The sequence below is a fragment of the Lepidothrix coronata genome, unplaced genomic scaffold (assembly GCF_001604755.1).
Source record: "Lepidothrix coronata isolate B3197 unplaced genomic scaffold, Lepidothrix_coronata-1.0 Scaffold44, whole genome shotgun sequence".
NCBI lineage: Eukaryota > Metazoa > Chordata > Aves > Passeriformes > Pipridae > Lepidothrix > Lepidothrix coronata.
This window is the reverse complement of record NW_016690224.1, coordinates 2,422,059-2,434,403: the sequence shown is the minus strand read 5'-3', so window position 1 is coordinate 2,434,403 and position 12,345 is coordinate 2,422,059. Positions and strand designations below refer to the sequence as shown.

Here is a 12,345-nt window from a genome sequence, read left to right as displayed (position 1 = left end):
GCTGTGAACATGGACAGTTACACATCACTATTTATTGTCCTGTTCAGCATGATGGACAGTTACTATTTTTATGAAAATCTTTAGGGTCTGAAATGGAGTGAAAGCTGCAGAGGTGGGACTGTTTCAGCTTCCACATCTGGCATGAGACCGGCTGCCAAGACCCCACAGCCCTGGGGTCCAAGGAGGGGTGGAATGGGATGGTGTTCAAGGTTTGAACCCAAACCATTCTGTGATTCATTTCTTTAGCCCTGATGGCTACCAAAAAACATCGTGCCAAAATCATGCCTAGACTTCATTATCCTCATCCTCCTCACAAAGCAGGGCACAAGAGCGAAACAATCCTATCCCATTTTGTGGCATCCTCTGCTCATCCATAAAATCCCTGGTGAATGGCAGATGTGCCAGCAGTAATTCCCAGGGCTCGGAATGACCCTGGGGAGACCTGGGAAGTCCCGGAGGAGGGTGATGCTGCAGGACAATGAGACTGCTCCAGCCCTGAGCAGAGCCCTGCTCCTCCATCATCCTCAGGGAAGATGATTTTCCCAGGCAAAGGCAAAATCACGGCCGGATGCCGAACTCAGGAGGCGCCTGTAAGCCAACCAAGCTCTGCAATACACCATTCACACCAAAGCAAATGACATACAACAATAATTAGCAACGATTACAGAGCAATTAACATGATTACAATTATGTTAGTTGAAATAATTTATACAATAAAATCCACACATGCTTTGCAACACATGACCAGGGCTGAAAGCGTGGCTCAGCTGCTTTTCCTAGGAGCTCATAAATAAAGCCAAGACAACTCCATTTCAAGAGGGAAGAGCCACTGGCCTAATTTCTGTCAGAAAAGGATTTTCTTGTCACACCATCATCTACAGAAGAGCTCCCACTTTCCCATGTAATGATTTGCTTTTGACACAATCGTGCTTAAAAATAAATGTGTCGGATCCCCAGCAGCCTTGGGACGAGGATTCCTGGTTCTGTGAACTAAGGCGGGATGGGAAGAGATGCCAGGGTTATGTCAGGGTGATGCTGGGGTGATGCCAGGGCTGTGGATGCCACAGTGCCATGGGTGGAGAAGTAGAGCCCTGGGCTGTGGATTCACTCCCTGCCTGCATCTCCGGATAACCCCACTATTGCACCACAACCCTGACTTGCCTGGAAAGGGGCAGAATAAATACATAAAGATTTAAATTGGCTTTTTATTAAAAAAAAAATTATATTATTCCAACCTTGCACCGTGTCATATTTATGGAGGCTTAGGTCTGCTGGTCAGCACTCTGTACAAGCATTTAAAAAGCAGAGAATTAAAGGTTCTGTTAATCAAAGTTCTCCTTCCTGTAACCACATGGGCGGTAGCAGCCTCCACACTCTCCTCTGGCTCTTGGCAGCTGTTTGTTCAGCAAACACCCCAGATGTAGCGCTGAGCAGCCAACGAGAGCAAGGCTCATTTTTCATTACTGGGTGCTTGTGTAAGACAAAGGAATCTTAATAAGGAAGAGCTCGTTTCCCTGATCTCATTTTTATTACCTTACCAGTCTCGTCCTCTGTTTGTTTGCACTTCATACACCCTCGCTCCTATTTCCAACTTAGATTAGCTGAAGACAAACACAGCCCCCACACCAGGATTTGCAATGTGCCCCTTCACGACCCCCAGCACCGAGGATGATGGCCACACTGTGACCAGGGCTGAGAACAATTCACCTTTCACAACGGCCATAGGCAGCCCAGCCTATCACAGAATCCCAGAATCTCAGAATCATTCAGGTTGGAAAAGACCTCCAAGATCATCATTCTGTGATCTCCCTGCAGGTCCTTGCCCTGCCCAAATGCTCTTAAACTCTGCCTTGTACCGCTCCAAACTGCTCCAACTCACCCAAGGGGTTTCCTGCAGGGGGACTTGCTCTTCAGAACATTGATTCTGACAATAGTGATTCCCCTGTACAAGGCCTGTGGGTGCCGTGGGGACAGATCTCACCAGAATCAGAGCAGGGAGATTAATACTAACAAAATTGCACTCTGCAATCCTGACCACACTCTGTCAGCTTGGAGAATCTACCTACGGACCTGAACATGAGCAGGGAGCAGGTGGGAGCTGCAGTGAGCTGTGCCCAGCCTTAGCCTGGCACCTGCCCTGGTTATAGGGGCAAAACCTGGGAAAACAGTGATGCATGTCCCAGTACACCACCCCTGGGAAAGCAGTGCATCAGAGAGACCCTGAGCCAGGGGCTGCAGGCAGGAGTAGCTCCAACCTGCAGGCAGGGGCACTACAGGGGCTTCAAAGGGGGGCACTGCCAGGCCTGCCCGCCCTGAATTCAGATGGTTGGCACCTTTCCCACCTTCCCTACAGGGGGGTGATACTCTCAGGGATAATGCTTTCTGGATCCATACAAGCCCTGCTCTGCTCCCTGCCCCAGGGTTCAAAGCTCCATCCCTGCTCCACCTCTCCCCTCCCAAGCCTCCAAGTGGATAACACCCTCCTCCATCCCCTCCATCTCCCTCCATGACACAACCCCCAGACCCTGATTTACATGGCCTTTCAAAACAAAACTTGCGCAATTGCTTCACACATGAACCAAAAAGAACCAGTTTCTCTGTGACTCGGTGGTGCTGGGGATGGCTGTAAAATGGGGTTTGTGTGTGGGTAGGGGTGTTCCTCTGATGGGCACCAATTCGGGCTGGACACATGAGCACCTACTGAGCCCAGGCACCCCGAAGTGTCTCCCCTGGAGCCAAGTGGAGGAAGTTGGGCTGTGTGAGTGCTTGGGCCCCTCTCCAGCTCCCTCACAGCCTATGAACATCACCATCAAAAATTAACATATCTGATATTAGAACTGTAGAAACGCATCCCACTTCCTCAGTCAGTAACGGTGAGCATATGGCATACAAATCCTCAAATAGGCTGCATCGCCTCTTTAAATTATCTCCAGAGAATACATCAAGGGATGTTATACTGCTTGAAGCATGTTTTTGATGTAGTGACTTTCATCTGGTGTTTCACTGATCCTGGCGTGGCAGTGACTGCCTTCCTTGATTTGATGTTTTGACCTCAAACTCCACAGGTCCCGCCACAACCCCGAGCTCTGGTTCTGTACATCCTGAAGGAGCCCAGTGAAAGTGCATCTGCAACATCCCCCATGCACACAGGTCCCTTACCTCAGGCTCTGGGTGCTGCGGCTGCCGATGGACTGTGCCGAAATGCTCCCGGCCATGCTGGTACCTGCCAGGGATGTCCAGCCTGTGGATGAACTTGGCCAGGACTTGACGCTCTCTGCAGGTTCCAGACTGAGTGTGGAGCCAACGCTAGAGCAGGCATCCCTGTGGAGAGAGGAGAGACCCCATTAGATCCACAGGCACAGGTGGGAAGGCACCAGCTCAGAGGAGTGAGAGCATCCCACTGGGATAAGAGACAGAGCTCAAAGGGAAAGGGAGCGGGTCAATGGGCATGGGGCACACATCAGATATCCGGATGTCACTGTGACCCCTGCCCATGCAGGCTGCAACAGCCAGTGGTCTGTAACCCATCCCTGCAGCAGTCAGTAATCCATAACCCATGGTAGAAGCAGGCACAGGCTCCTGCCTGTCAGCAGCAGCTCCCCGGGCTCACTCACGTCTCTCTCCTGGACCATAGCGACTCCCGCGCTGTCTGAACACTGCAAGGGACAACAAGAGAACAATGGTTCAGGGGGCCTCCCCAAAGCCACCACACAAGGCTGAGAAGGGGAAAAAACTGACTGTATCAGAACTTGCTGCTCTGGCAGTTGGTATGACCGGAGCACAGGTTTGCATGAGCCAGCAAACACCCCCTAAACAGCCAGAGCAGCGGTGCCACAGAGACCAGGGCACAGCCAGAACGGCTGGAGAGCCCTCACTGTTCTCTGCATGGGTCGGCCCTGGCTGAGCCAGGACCCCAGGGCAAAGGGCAGAGAGCAGAACACTCCAACACATAACACACGGCTCCTCCTGCAGCAGCTGCCATTCCCGCCAGGAAGCATTTCTCACCTCCGGCTGGTGCATTGGCTGCATTGGAAATCACTTTTCTTTTGAGAAGGAGCGAGTGTCTGAGCTCACGGTTTCTATCTCACCCTTCCCTGGTTTAATCACTACACAGAGCAAATCTCCCTTCACGGCGTGCTGACAAGCACACCTCTGCTCTTTATTTTTTTAAACTCATTTATCTGTTTTGTCTCCATTTGTCACAATGCTTCTTTAGACATGTAGCAGAGGGGAAAATTGGAGGGCTGTAGAAATAACACCTGAAAAATGCACTGGAATTTTTTCCTCATTTTTTTGCTAGTGAAATCCTCTACCCAATCACCCAGTTCCATTGGCTCCTCTAGCTCTTGTGGCTCATAAAAGTAGGGCACCCATTACCGCATGGCACACTTCCAGGAATGGGACCCACACTGCAAATGGGCTTTTGCTCAGTTTAAGCTGGGCCACACAGATTGATTTCAATGGTGAAACCTTTTCATTAAACCTTCCATTAACACCAAGTCCTTTGTTCATACACGTTTGCTGCTGCAGCAAAAGCACATGAGGACAACGACATGCAGTTACAGCCACCCTGGCATTGCCCAGCACAGCATCCTTCCCCACCACACAGGAGCTGAGCCTGCTCCTCTGCAGCCCCCACAGCCCTCCCACAGCCTCCCACAAGCCCTCATTCCTCACCTCTCAGCATCGCTCTCGTTGCTGGACTGCAGCTCCTCCAGGGCCACCTGCAGGTCTGCGATGCGCCGGATGGAGGTGCCCAGATCAGCCTGCAGCACCTGCCGCACCTCTGCCAGCTCTGCCAGCTGCTGCTCCTGCACGGGTGGCAGTGGGTTAGTGCCTGCTCCCCGACACGGCACCCAAAACCACGAGCAGGGGGTCTGCTAAAGCTCCCCCCCCCCCCAGTGATCCCTGTGCCTGCCAGGGTTTGTCATCCACACTGCGCCCCGCAGCACCTGCAATGGCTTGTGGAACATAAACTTCATCTCCTTGAAGTGCCTAAATGGGTTCCAAGAGAGCTGGAAAGGGGTTTTGGACAAGGGCCTAGAGTGACAAGACAAGGGGAAATGGCTTCACACTGACAGAAGGCAGCGTTAGATGGGATATTGGGAAGAAATTCTTCCCTGTGAGGGTGGGGAGGCCCTGGCACAGGTTGCCCAGAGAAGCTGTGGCTGCCCCAGGCCTGGAAGTGTTCAAGGCCAGTTTGGACAGGGTTTGGAGCAACCTGTCTAGTGGAAGGTGTCCCAACCCGTGTCAGGGGGTGGAACAAGACGATCTTTAAGGTCCCTTCCAAACCAAAACATTCCAGGATTCTACAATCTTACACAACCCACTTGGCTTCCTAGTCCCAGCATCGCCCACAGCTGGGAGGCCTCACAGCACACTAAGGATGCCAACTTGGCACTGCACCCCTGTGTTCATCACATTCCAACTTCTTCCAGCCAGGAAAGGACTCTTCCTACTGTTTCTAAGCCATCACAGGGCAGAGGGAGGGGGCGAGGGAGTTCGAGCCGCAAATCTGCGGTGATTGAAGCTGCCAGCTGTGAAATCGCCATCGCGGCGGTGACAAGGTGAGGGATGATTTGCAGCAAGGCTGAGACAGGCCCCGGCGCAGGAGCCGGCACACTGTCACACCAAATAATGGCAGTCCTGGAATCACTGGACGCACAGGCCCGAGGGGAAGAGCATCTCAGTTCATCAAAACATGCAAGGAAATAGCCCAGTTTGGGTCGCACAGCATCACAGTGGCTTCTGGAGATGCACCAGTATTGGTGAAAACCTGAATGTTTCTGAGAAACGCTTTCTGAAACTGCATGCTTCTGAGCCCTCTGCTTCCCTCCTGGCTCAGGCAGAAAGTGGAAAGGACTCGTTTCATCAAGGGAACTGCTCCAAACGGCATAGGATGGCCCAGGCAGTGGGGATGCTCCCACACCAAGGCTGACCTCAGGGGCTCAGGATGGGGCATACAGTGAAACACCAACCCCCAAGAGGAGAAAAGCCCAAGGGGACAGAGCCTCAGGCTCCAGATGCCTATGTGCCTGTGCTCAGCTATTTGGGACTGCAGGATAAGGCAGCGAAATAACCACCAGATAAAGAGCTCAGCCCTTCCACAGGCTGATAAGAGCCTCTGTTAAACCTGCTCTTTGGCTTCAGGATACGGTGCAAATTAAATATAGTTCAGTTGCTGCATTTAATTCCTCTCTTCCGTTCTTCTCTTATTAACCTGACAGAGATGGGCAGGGAGGCAGCCGGACACACAGCAGCACCCCTCCCCCAGCCCCCCAACCCTGCTTTCCCCAGCCACCGACAAACAAAATCCCCCAGGGATGGTTGTGGGAGCAGCAAACAGTGTGTCCCGGTGGCTGGTGGGGTACCCCCCGACCTCACTACCTTCTGCATGACAGCCATGGGAGAAAAGGGACCTCCACGGGGCTGATGCTGCTGAGCTGGGGCTCCAGCCTGGCTCCCCCCAGGGATGTCCTTGGGCATCCACAGTCTGTGGCACCCACACTGGTGGCCTTGGGAGGGGGATGTGGGGTGATACTGGGGACTGTGGATAACCCTGGGGTGTCCTGCCCTCAGGCCACATGAGTGGCAATTTGAATGTGAGCCTGAAAATAAAATACTCGTTTATCAATAAGATCGTACACTGCTCAACGCCACATCCCACTTGGCCCAAATCTCATCCACAGAGGCACTTTATGTTATCCTCTGTACCCTAAAATGTGTCAAGGAAAGGAATAATTATGTCAATATAATTGTATTTCAAATGCAAAATACCATCTTCATAACACAAACTGACAAAGCTGGTCCCAACATCAGGACCCTGGCACTCAGGGAGTTGTTAGACACCTTTGACACACACTGTTTCAATCTAAATGTAAATCCAAGAAGCATTTCCCTTTTCCTACAGTTCCTGGGCTGAGCACCGACTTCTTCAAGCAGGATGAGTTGCAGGGCAGTGCTGGCTGTTTGTTTCCTCTGAGCAGGAAATGGGGGCAAATAAAGGAGGAAATACGTTCATTGAGAAAACTCCTAATATTGAGCAAATAGAGCCGCAACTTGACCGGGGGGCTGCAAGGAGCATCCTCTGCTGTCAAATCCCTGTTGGCAACAGCAACTCTGGCTCCTTCCACCAAACCAGTCAGTCACGCACAGCAGGACCGGCCTGACCAGCTCAGAACCCCCGGCTGATGCATATTTTATAGCCAATAAATAAAATATGTGTTCTGCCTGGTTCCGAATACACTTCCAAACCAGATCCTCCCATTCACAATTGGTGGACAGGTCGACTCCCGAACCCCAGCGGCACCGTCCCACTGGCACGTCAGAAGCCGTGATTTTAGAAGGCTGAGGTTGATTCCTACTGACAGGGGGCCTGGGTTAAAGGCTCTCCCAAGACAAGGGACACAGAAGCTTGCTCGGCCATGGCCAGCACACAGCAAACCCACACAGAGCTGCTGCTCACAGCCGGACTCGTGACCCCGCCCGCAGGCTCACAGGAGGAGGCTGCTGCACATCCCTGATGGAAGGACCGTGACAACATGAGTTAAACTGCAAAAATCATTAACTCCTACTGTGAGTGACACAGTCAAGTGCTCAGCAGCAGGTCTGGCCTGCTGGATGCCTTTCCCTGTGGTTCATACGGACCCTCTGCACCCACCCTGCTCAAAGCCCCTGCAGCCCTCTGACCTCTCCCAGCACCATCCGCTCTCACTGCAGGGACAGTGGGAAAGGAAGAGATTTGCTGTAAAGGGGAAATATCACCGACACTTTGCGGAAATCCTGACAGGAGAAAGCCCAGGAACACAGCCCCTGGCACCCCGACACCGTGACACCCCGCCACTGGCACGGCTCAGCAGCAGGGCTGTCACCAAACCCAGAGCCACAGCAGGAGAGGTCAAGGCAAGAGCAGGCTCTGCACCAGCAAGGACAGTCAGCAAGGACAGGAGGAGATGTAGATGGGCTGCAGTCCTGCCCTGCCCCTGCACAGCTGGCAGGTGAGACCCCTCTTTCCACCACCTCCCTGAACACCATTGCAGCTTCCTCCTGCCATTTGCAATCCAACTTTTCCAACAGCCAGGAGGAGATGCTCAAGCCCTCTGCAGCCAGGGCAGCACAAGGGGCACTAGCTGGCAGCTCAACAGGACACAGGGAGAGGGGGGACATCTCAATCAGCAGCTCCCTCCCCCTACCTCTCCTCATCCCAGCTTTGCTTTCATTGCTTCTCTGGAAAAGGATTTCTACACCCTGTTTTTCTTAAGAGCTTTTTTTTTCCAACTAATTTTGTCGCAGAAGCATTTGAAGAGAAGTTAAAAGCAAATAATCAAAATCAGCAGGGAAATGATTTGTGGGATTCTAAGGGATGCCCAGGCCAGCACCACAGAGCATCCAGGGCCGCGTCCTTGTCACCACCTTGTATTTTTGCTTGTGGTTCTGCTGTGACAACACAACCCTTGCACGCTCCCATCCACCTCAAGTGAAGTGTAATCTAATTAGTCCAATTTGGATCACTTTTCTTTAAATAATTTAGTGTACACCTGCAGTATTCATCCATCATTATTATTTTTAATTAAGTCATTAGCTCGCAGGTTTTCGGAGATTTTGAAGTGACAAAATTTGTGCAGTTGAAGAGTGGGGGGGGGAGGGTGAACAACACATCGTAATTGGTGTGTGAGCAGCCACCAGTGCTGATGGATTCCTAAGGAATTTACTCCTTTAAAGGCAAAGCAGAATCACAACAGCTCTAATTAGCACATACACAGCCGAGTTTTCACTCCTGGCTCCTCCATCACCCAACCTCACCTCTAAGGACTGGCTGCCTTTGATGATAATTGTCGTTACACTTCGTCAAAGTCATTAACTTTTCAAGGAAAGAGCAGCTGGAAAGACCTAGGAGCAGGCAGGGAGGGGGCTGAGGGCTGAAGAGACATCAGAGGGTTTGCTGGGACCCTGCTGGGAGCTGAGGGTTTGCCTGGGTGGGACTGTGGCATTCCCAGCTGGAGGCACAATCAGCTCTTGCTTTGCTTCTAAAGTTCACTGGAAGCACCAAAAAGAACGCTTTAAAGTTTGCAAAGGAACAAAAAAATAATCCTAAAGCTCAGGCTGTGTTGTGTTACACAGCGTGGCCATAGTGGGGCTGCAGCGCACAGATTTGCCAGCAAAAGAACCAGAAAAAAAGGTTATTTACACTGAGGTCTCACCTTTTTTTACGGAAAAACCAAACCTGTGAAGAATATCTTCACACCTGTACTTCAGTTTTCTGTAAAATTAGTTAATTATTATGCTGATGAACTTCACAGCTTCATTAAAGAAAATGATTTTAGGATAAAGAAACCTGATTTTAGGACAGCGCCTGCAGCCCCCTCCCTCACCGTGGTGTGCCAGGGCCAGGGGCTCCAGGGTTAATGGAGCTGTATGTGGGTACTGAGGGTCAGGAGGAGATACAGTAAATCTCCCTGGATTGTACCTCAGCCAGCCAGGGCTTCATCCCAGCAGGATCAGACCCTGCTTTTCCCTGGGCATCCCATCAAGGCAGCACCTGGCTCTCCAGGCAGGAGGGACTCCAGGGGCGCCTGCCCATGGCTGGACCACATTCCAGAGTTTTCATCCCAGTCCCATCCCAGAACCCCCAGCCCAGATGACTGGTTTCTGCCATGAAATCCAAGCTGAACGGGCAGTTCAGTCAGCAGCAGCACAGTCAGCACCATCCCGTTCTATGAGCAGCCTCAGGAGGGAAACCCCAGATGGTGGCTGGTCCCAGCTGCTGTGACAGCAGCTCATCGCCCACACCCGACCCCCATGCCTGGTCCTAACCCTTCTCCATCCTTCCCAGCCTCTGCTTCATCTTTTCCAGCCCCTGCTCCATCCTTCCATGCACTGCAGCTTCACAAGGGGACACTTGTACGGGGACAAGCACGAGCGCATCTGCACACACGACAAGCCCAGAGATCAGGGCTTGTTTTAAGCTCCCCAGGATTAACTCCAAGTTGGAAATCCATCTCTCACTCCTCACTGTGGCTCAGTGTCTGCTGCAGCCCAAGGAGAGCAGGTGGCCTGTCAAGCTCTGGGTGTCAGCACAGCAGCTGAGAAACAAGGAGCTGTTGCAGGCTGGGATCCAGATTTTATTGGGAATAGGAGCTACAGCTCCAGGGAGGAAACCCAGTACGTGCAACCAGAGCAAAGACAGAGACAAGCAGGGCCAAGTGCCGTTTGTTACAAACCAAGCCTCCCTCGCTGTGATGGCACCGGACTTGGAAAGTGTTCAGAATCCATCCTTCTTACAAAATTTATAAGGCAAAGCCTTCTGCCTGGCAGACAGCTCTCCAGCTCCCTTCCCTGCTCCTCCCTGGATATTCCCTGCTGAATGGCACAAATCTGCCTTCCAACTGCACAAAGCTGGGTAGAAAACAAGGAAGAGATGGAAATAGCCTCCCTGATCCTGGCTGGGGGCGTGGGGATGGTGGCACGGGATTTTCCTGTGCCTTGACCATTAATAAATAGGAGCTGTGAGAACAAAATACCTTTTATTTTGTATATGGTATATAGATACCATATATATACCTATCCAGGCAGCAGCTCTTAGGACCCCAGGAAACAAGACAGGATTTGTAACCCAGTCTGTGCAATGGACTTGTCCCTTCAAAGCACCCCTTGAACCTCAACAGTGCATGGTAAGTCCACAACCTTGCCACTGGGTATTTAAATAAATTTAAAAAAAAATTGTTAGGTGCAGACCATGACTTAAGTAATGTCAAGTGAATAATTCACGCTGGATTTATAATTGATGGGGGATTTAGCAGGAGCAGAGCCATAAGTGGCTTTCTATTAACTATTGATGCTACCCCCGCCAGGCTCCCGACAAGCACGGCCGGGCTCTGAGATCACAGCTCTGCCCCATGTTTTATTTAAGTGCTGTTAAGAGGACACACACAGTCTGGGGGATGCCTCTGCTCCCGGGAAAGTCACAGCAGCCCTTGGCTGTGGTGTGGTCGTGCACATGGAGTCTGTTCTCATGGAGCAGTCACTCTGATCAGCCAGCATGGAAAAACTGGGATGGTGTGATGTGCCTGGGGGAGCCCACCCCCCGCAGGACTTGCTGGCTCCTTCCTCCTGCAGATACAAGTTCAGCTGTTTATGGAGTTTTGTGCCTTATTTGAGAGGTGCCTTTAAAATCCCTTTCAGACCTCTTTGCAGGCTTCATTTGGGAGAAAGGAGAGTGCTAAGAAGTCCAAGTACGTTGCTTCACCCATCACTCACATCCCCATATGAAACATCAAAAAAGCTTCTCAAAATATTGGCACAAACCCAAAAACACAGTGAGAAGAACTCACCTAACAGCCAGCACATCTGTGTTCCAAACACTGTGCTTCCAACAAAGCTGCAAGAAACACCCAGTCAACACAGCAAACACAGCTGTGGCTCCCTCAATCCCGCAGGGAAAGCAGCAGGATCAAGGAACCCTGTGGCCCAAGGAGCCCAGCATGCCTGCAGCACCCCAGGGGCACCCAGAGCCTCTCACTCCAACACCTCCTGGCTCTGCAGCCCATCGGTGGCTGTACAACTCTGACCTCGATCCATGCCCAGGAAAGGGTGTCCCAGCAGCTGGACTGGTGTGCCAGCACACAGGGCTCAGCCTGGCAGAGCAAGGACAAAGCCTGTCCCTGGCACAGGCAAGGGATTGGGAATGATTCACATCATTCCCCTCAGGAAGGCTGGCAGCCTCGGGGTGGAATAAATGCTGAAATCGCCTTGATTGTTAAATAAAAGATCATTGATAAGATAACTGCTCCTGATTTGGCCCTGCTGGCAGCAGAACTGCAATATCTTTCAATTACTGCTTGGGAGCAAGGCTTTCCCCTGGATTAGTGGAAGAAACAACATGAAAAGAGACACTGGTAAAGGGCTGTAAAGTGAAGGTGAATCTATTTTTGCTGCTCTCCAAACCCAGCTGAGGCTCTGCTCTCTCAGAGTGGGTTTAGCTGCTGGTTGGCACCATCTGAGCCACCACCACTGGCGCAGGGGGGTGGGTTTGGCAAAGCCAGGAGCGCTGTGAGGAGTTGGCACTGAGCCCTGAGCGCCAGCACACTGAGCCCCATGATCAGCACGTGGCATGTTGGGGACTGGCAGGAGGACAGAGGACTTCCCATCCACTATGGTTCTGCCTGACATGAGGGAAACCAGCACGAGGAGGTGCAGGAATGACCTGAGCAACTTAGAATCACAGATTCATTCAGGTTAGAAATACCTCTATTATCATCCAATTCAACCATTCCCCCAGCACTGCCAAGGCCACCATTAAACCATGTCCCCAAATGCCACATCTACACGTGAACTGCATTTCTTCAA

At 51.7% G+C, this 12,345-nt stretch overlaps 1 protein-coding gene across 1 annotated transcript in view; it reads right to left on the bottom strand.

Moving 5' to 3' along the window:
* The window catches only part of MYO18B (myosin XVIIIB), a 53,139-nt gene that overhangs the window by 4,475 nt on the left and 36,319 nt on the right, over positions 1–12,345 (bottom strand). The window contains exons 37-39 of the mRNA XM_017814391.1: positions 4,678–4,811; positions 3,615–3,656; positions 3,160–3,321 (exon numbers count right to left, since the gene is read on the bottom strand). Of these exons, the coding sequence (XP_017669880.1) occupies positions 3,160–3,321; positions 3,615–3,656; positions 4,678–4,811 (338 nt within the window). The remainder of the gene's footprint in view (positions 1–3,159; positions 3,322–3,614; positions 3,657–4,677; positions 4,812–12,345) is intronic.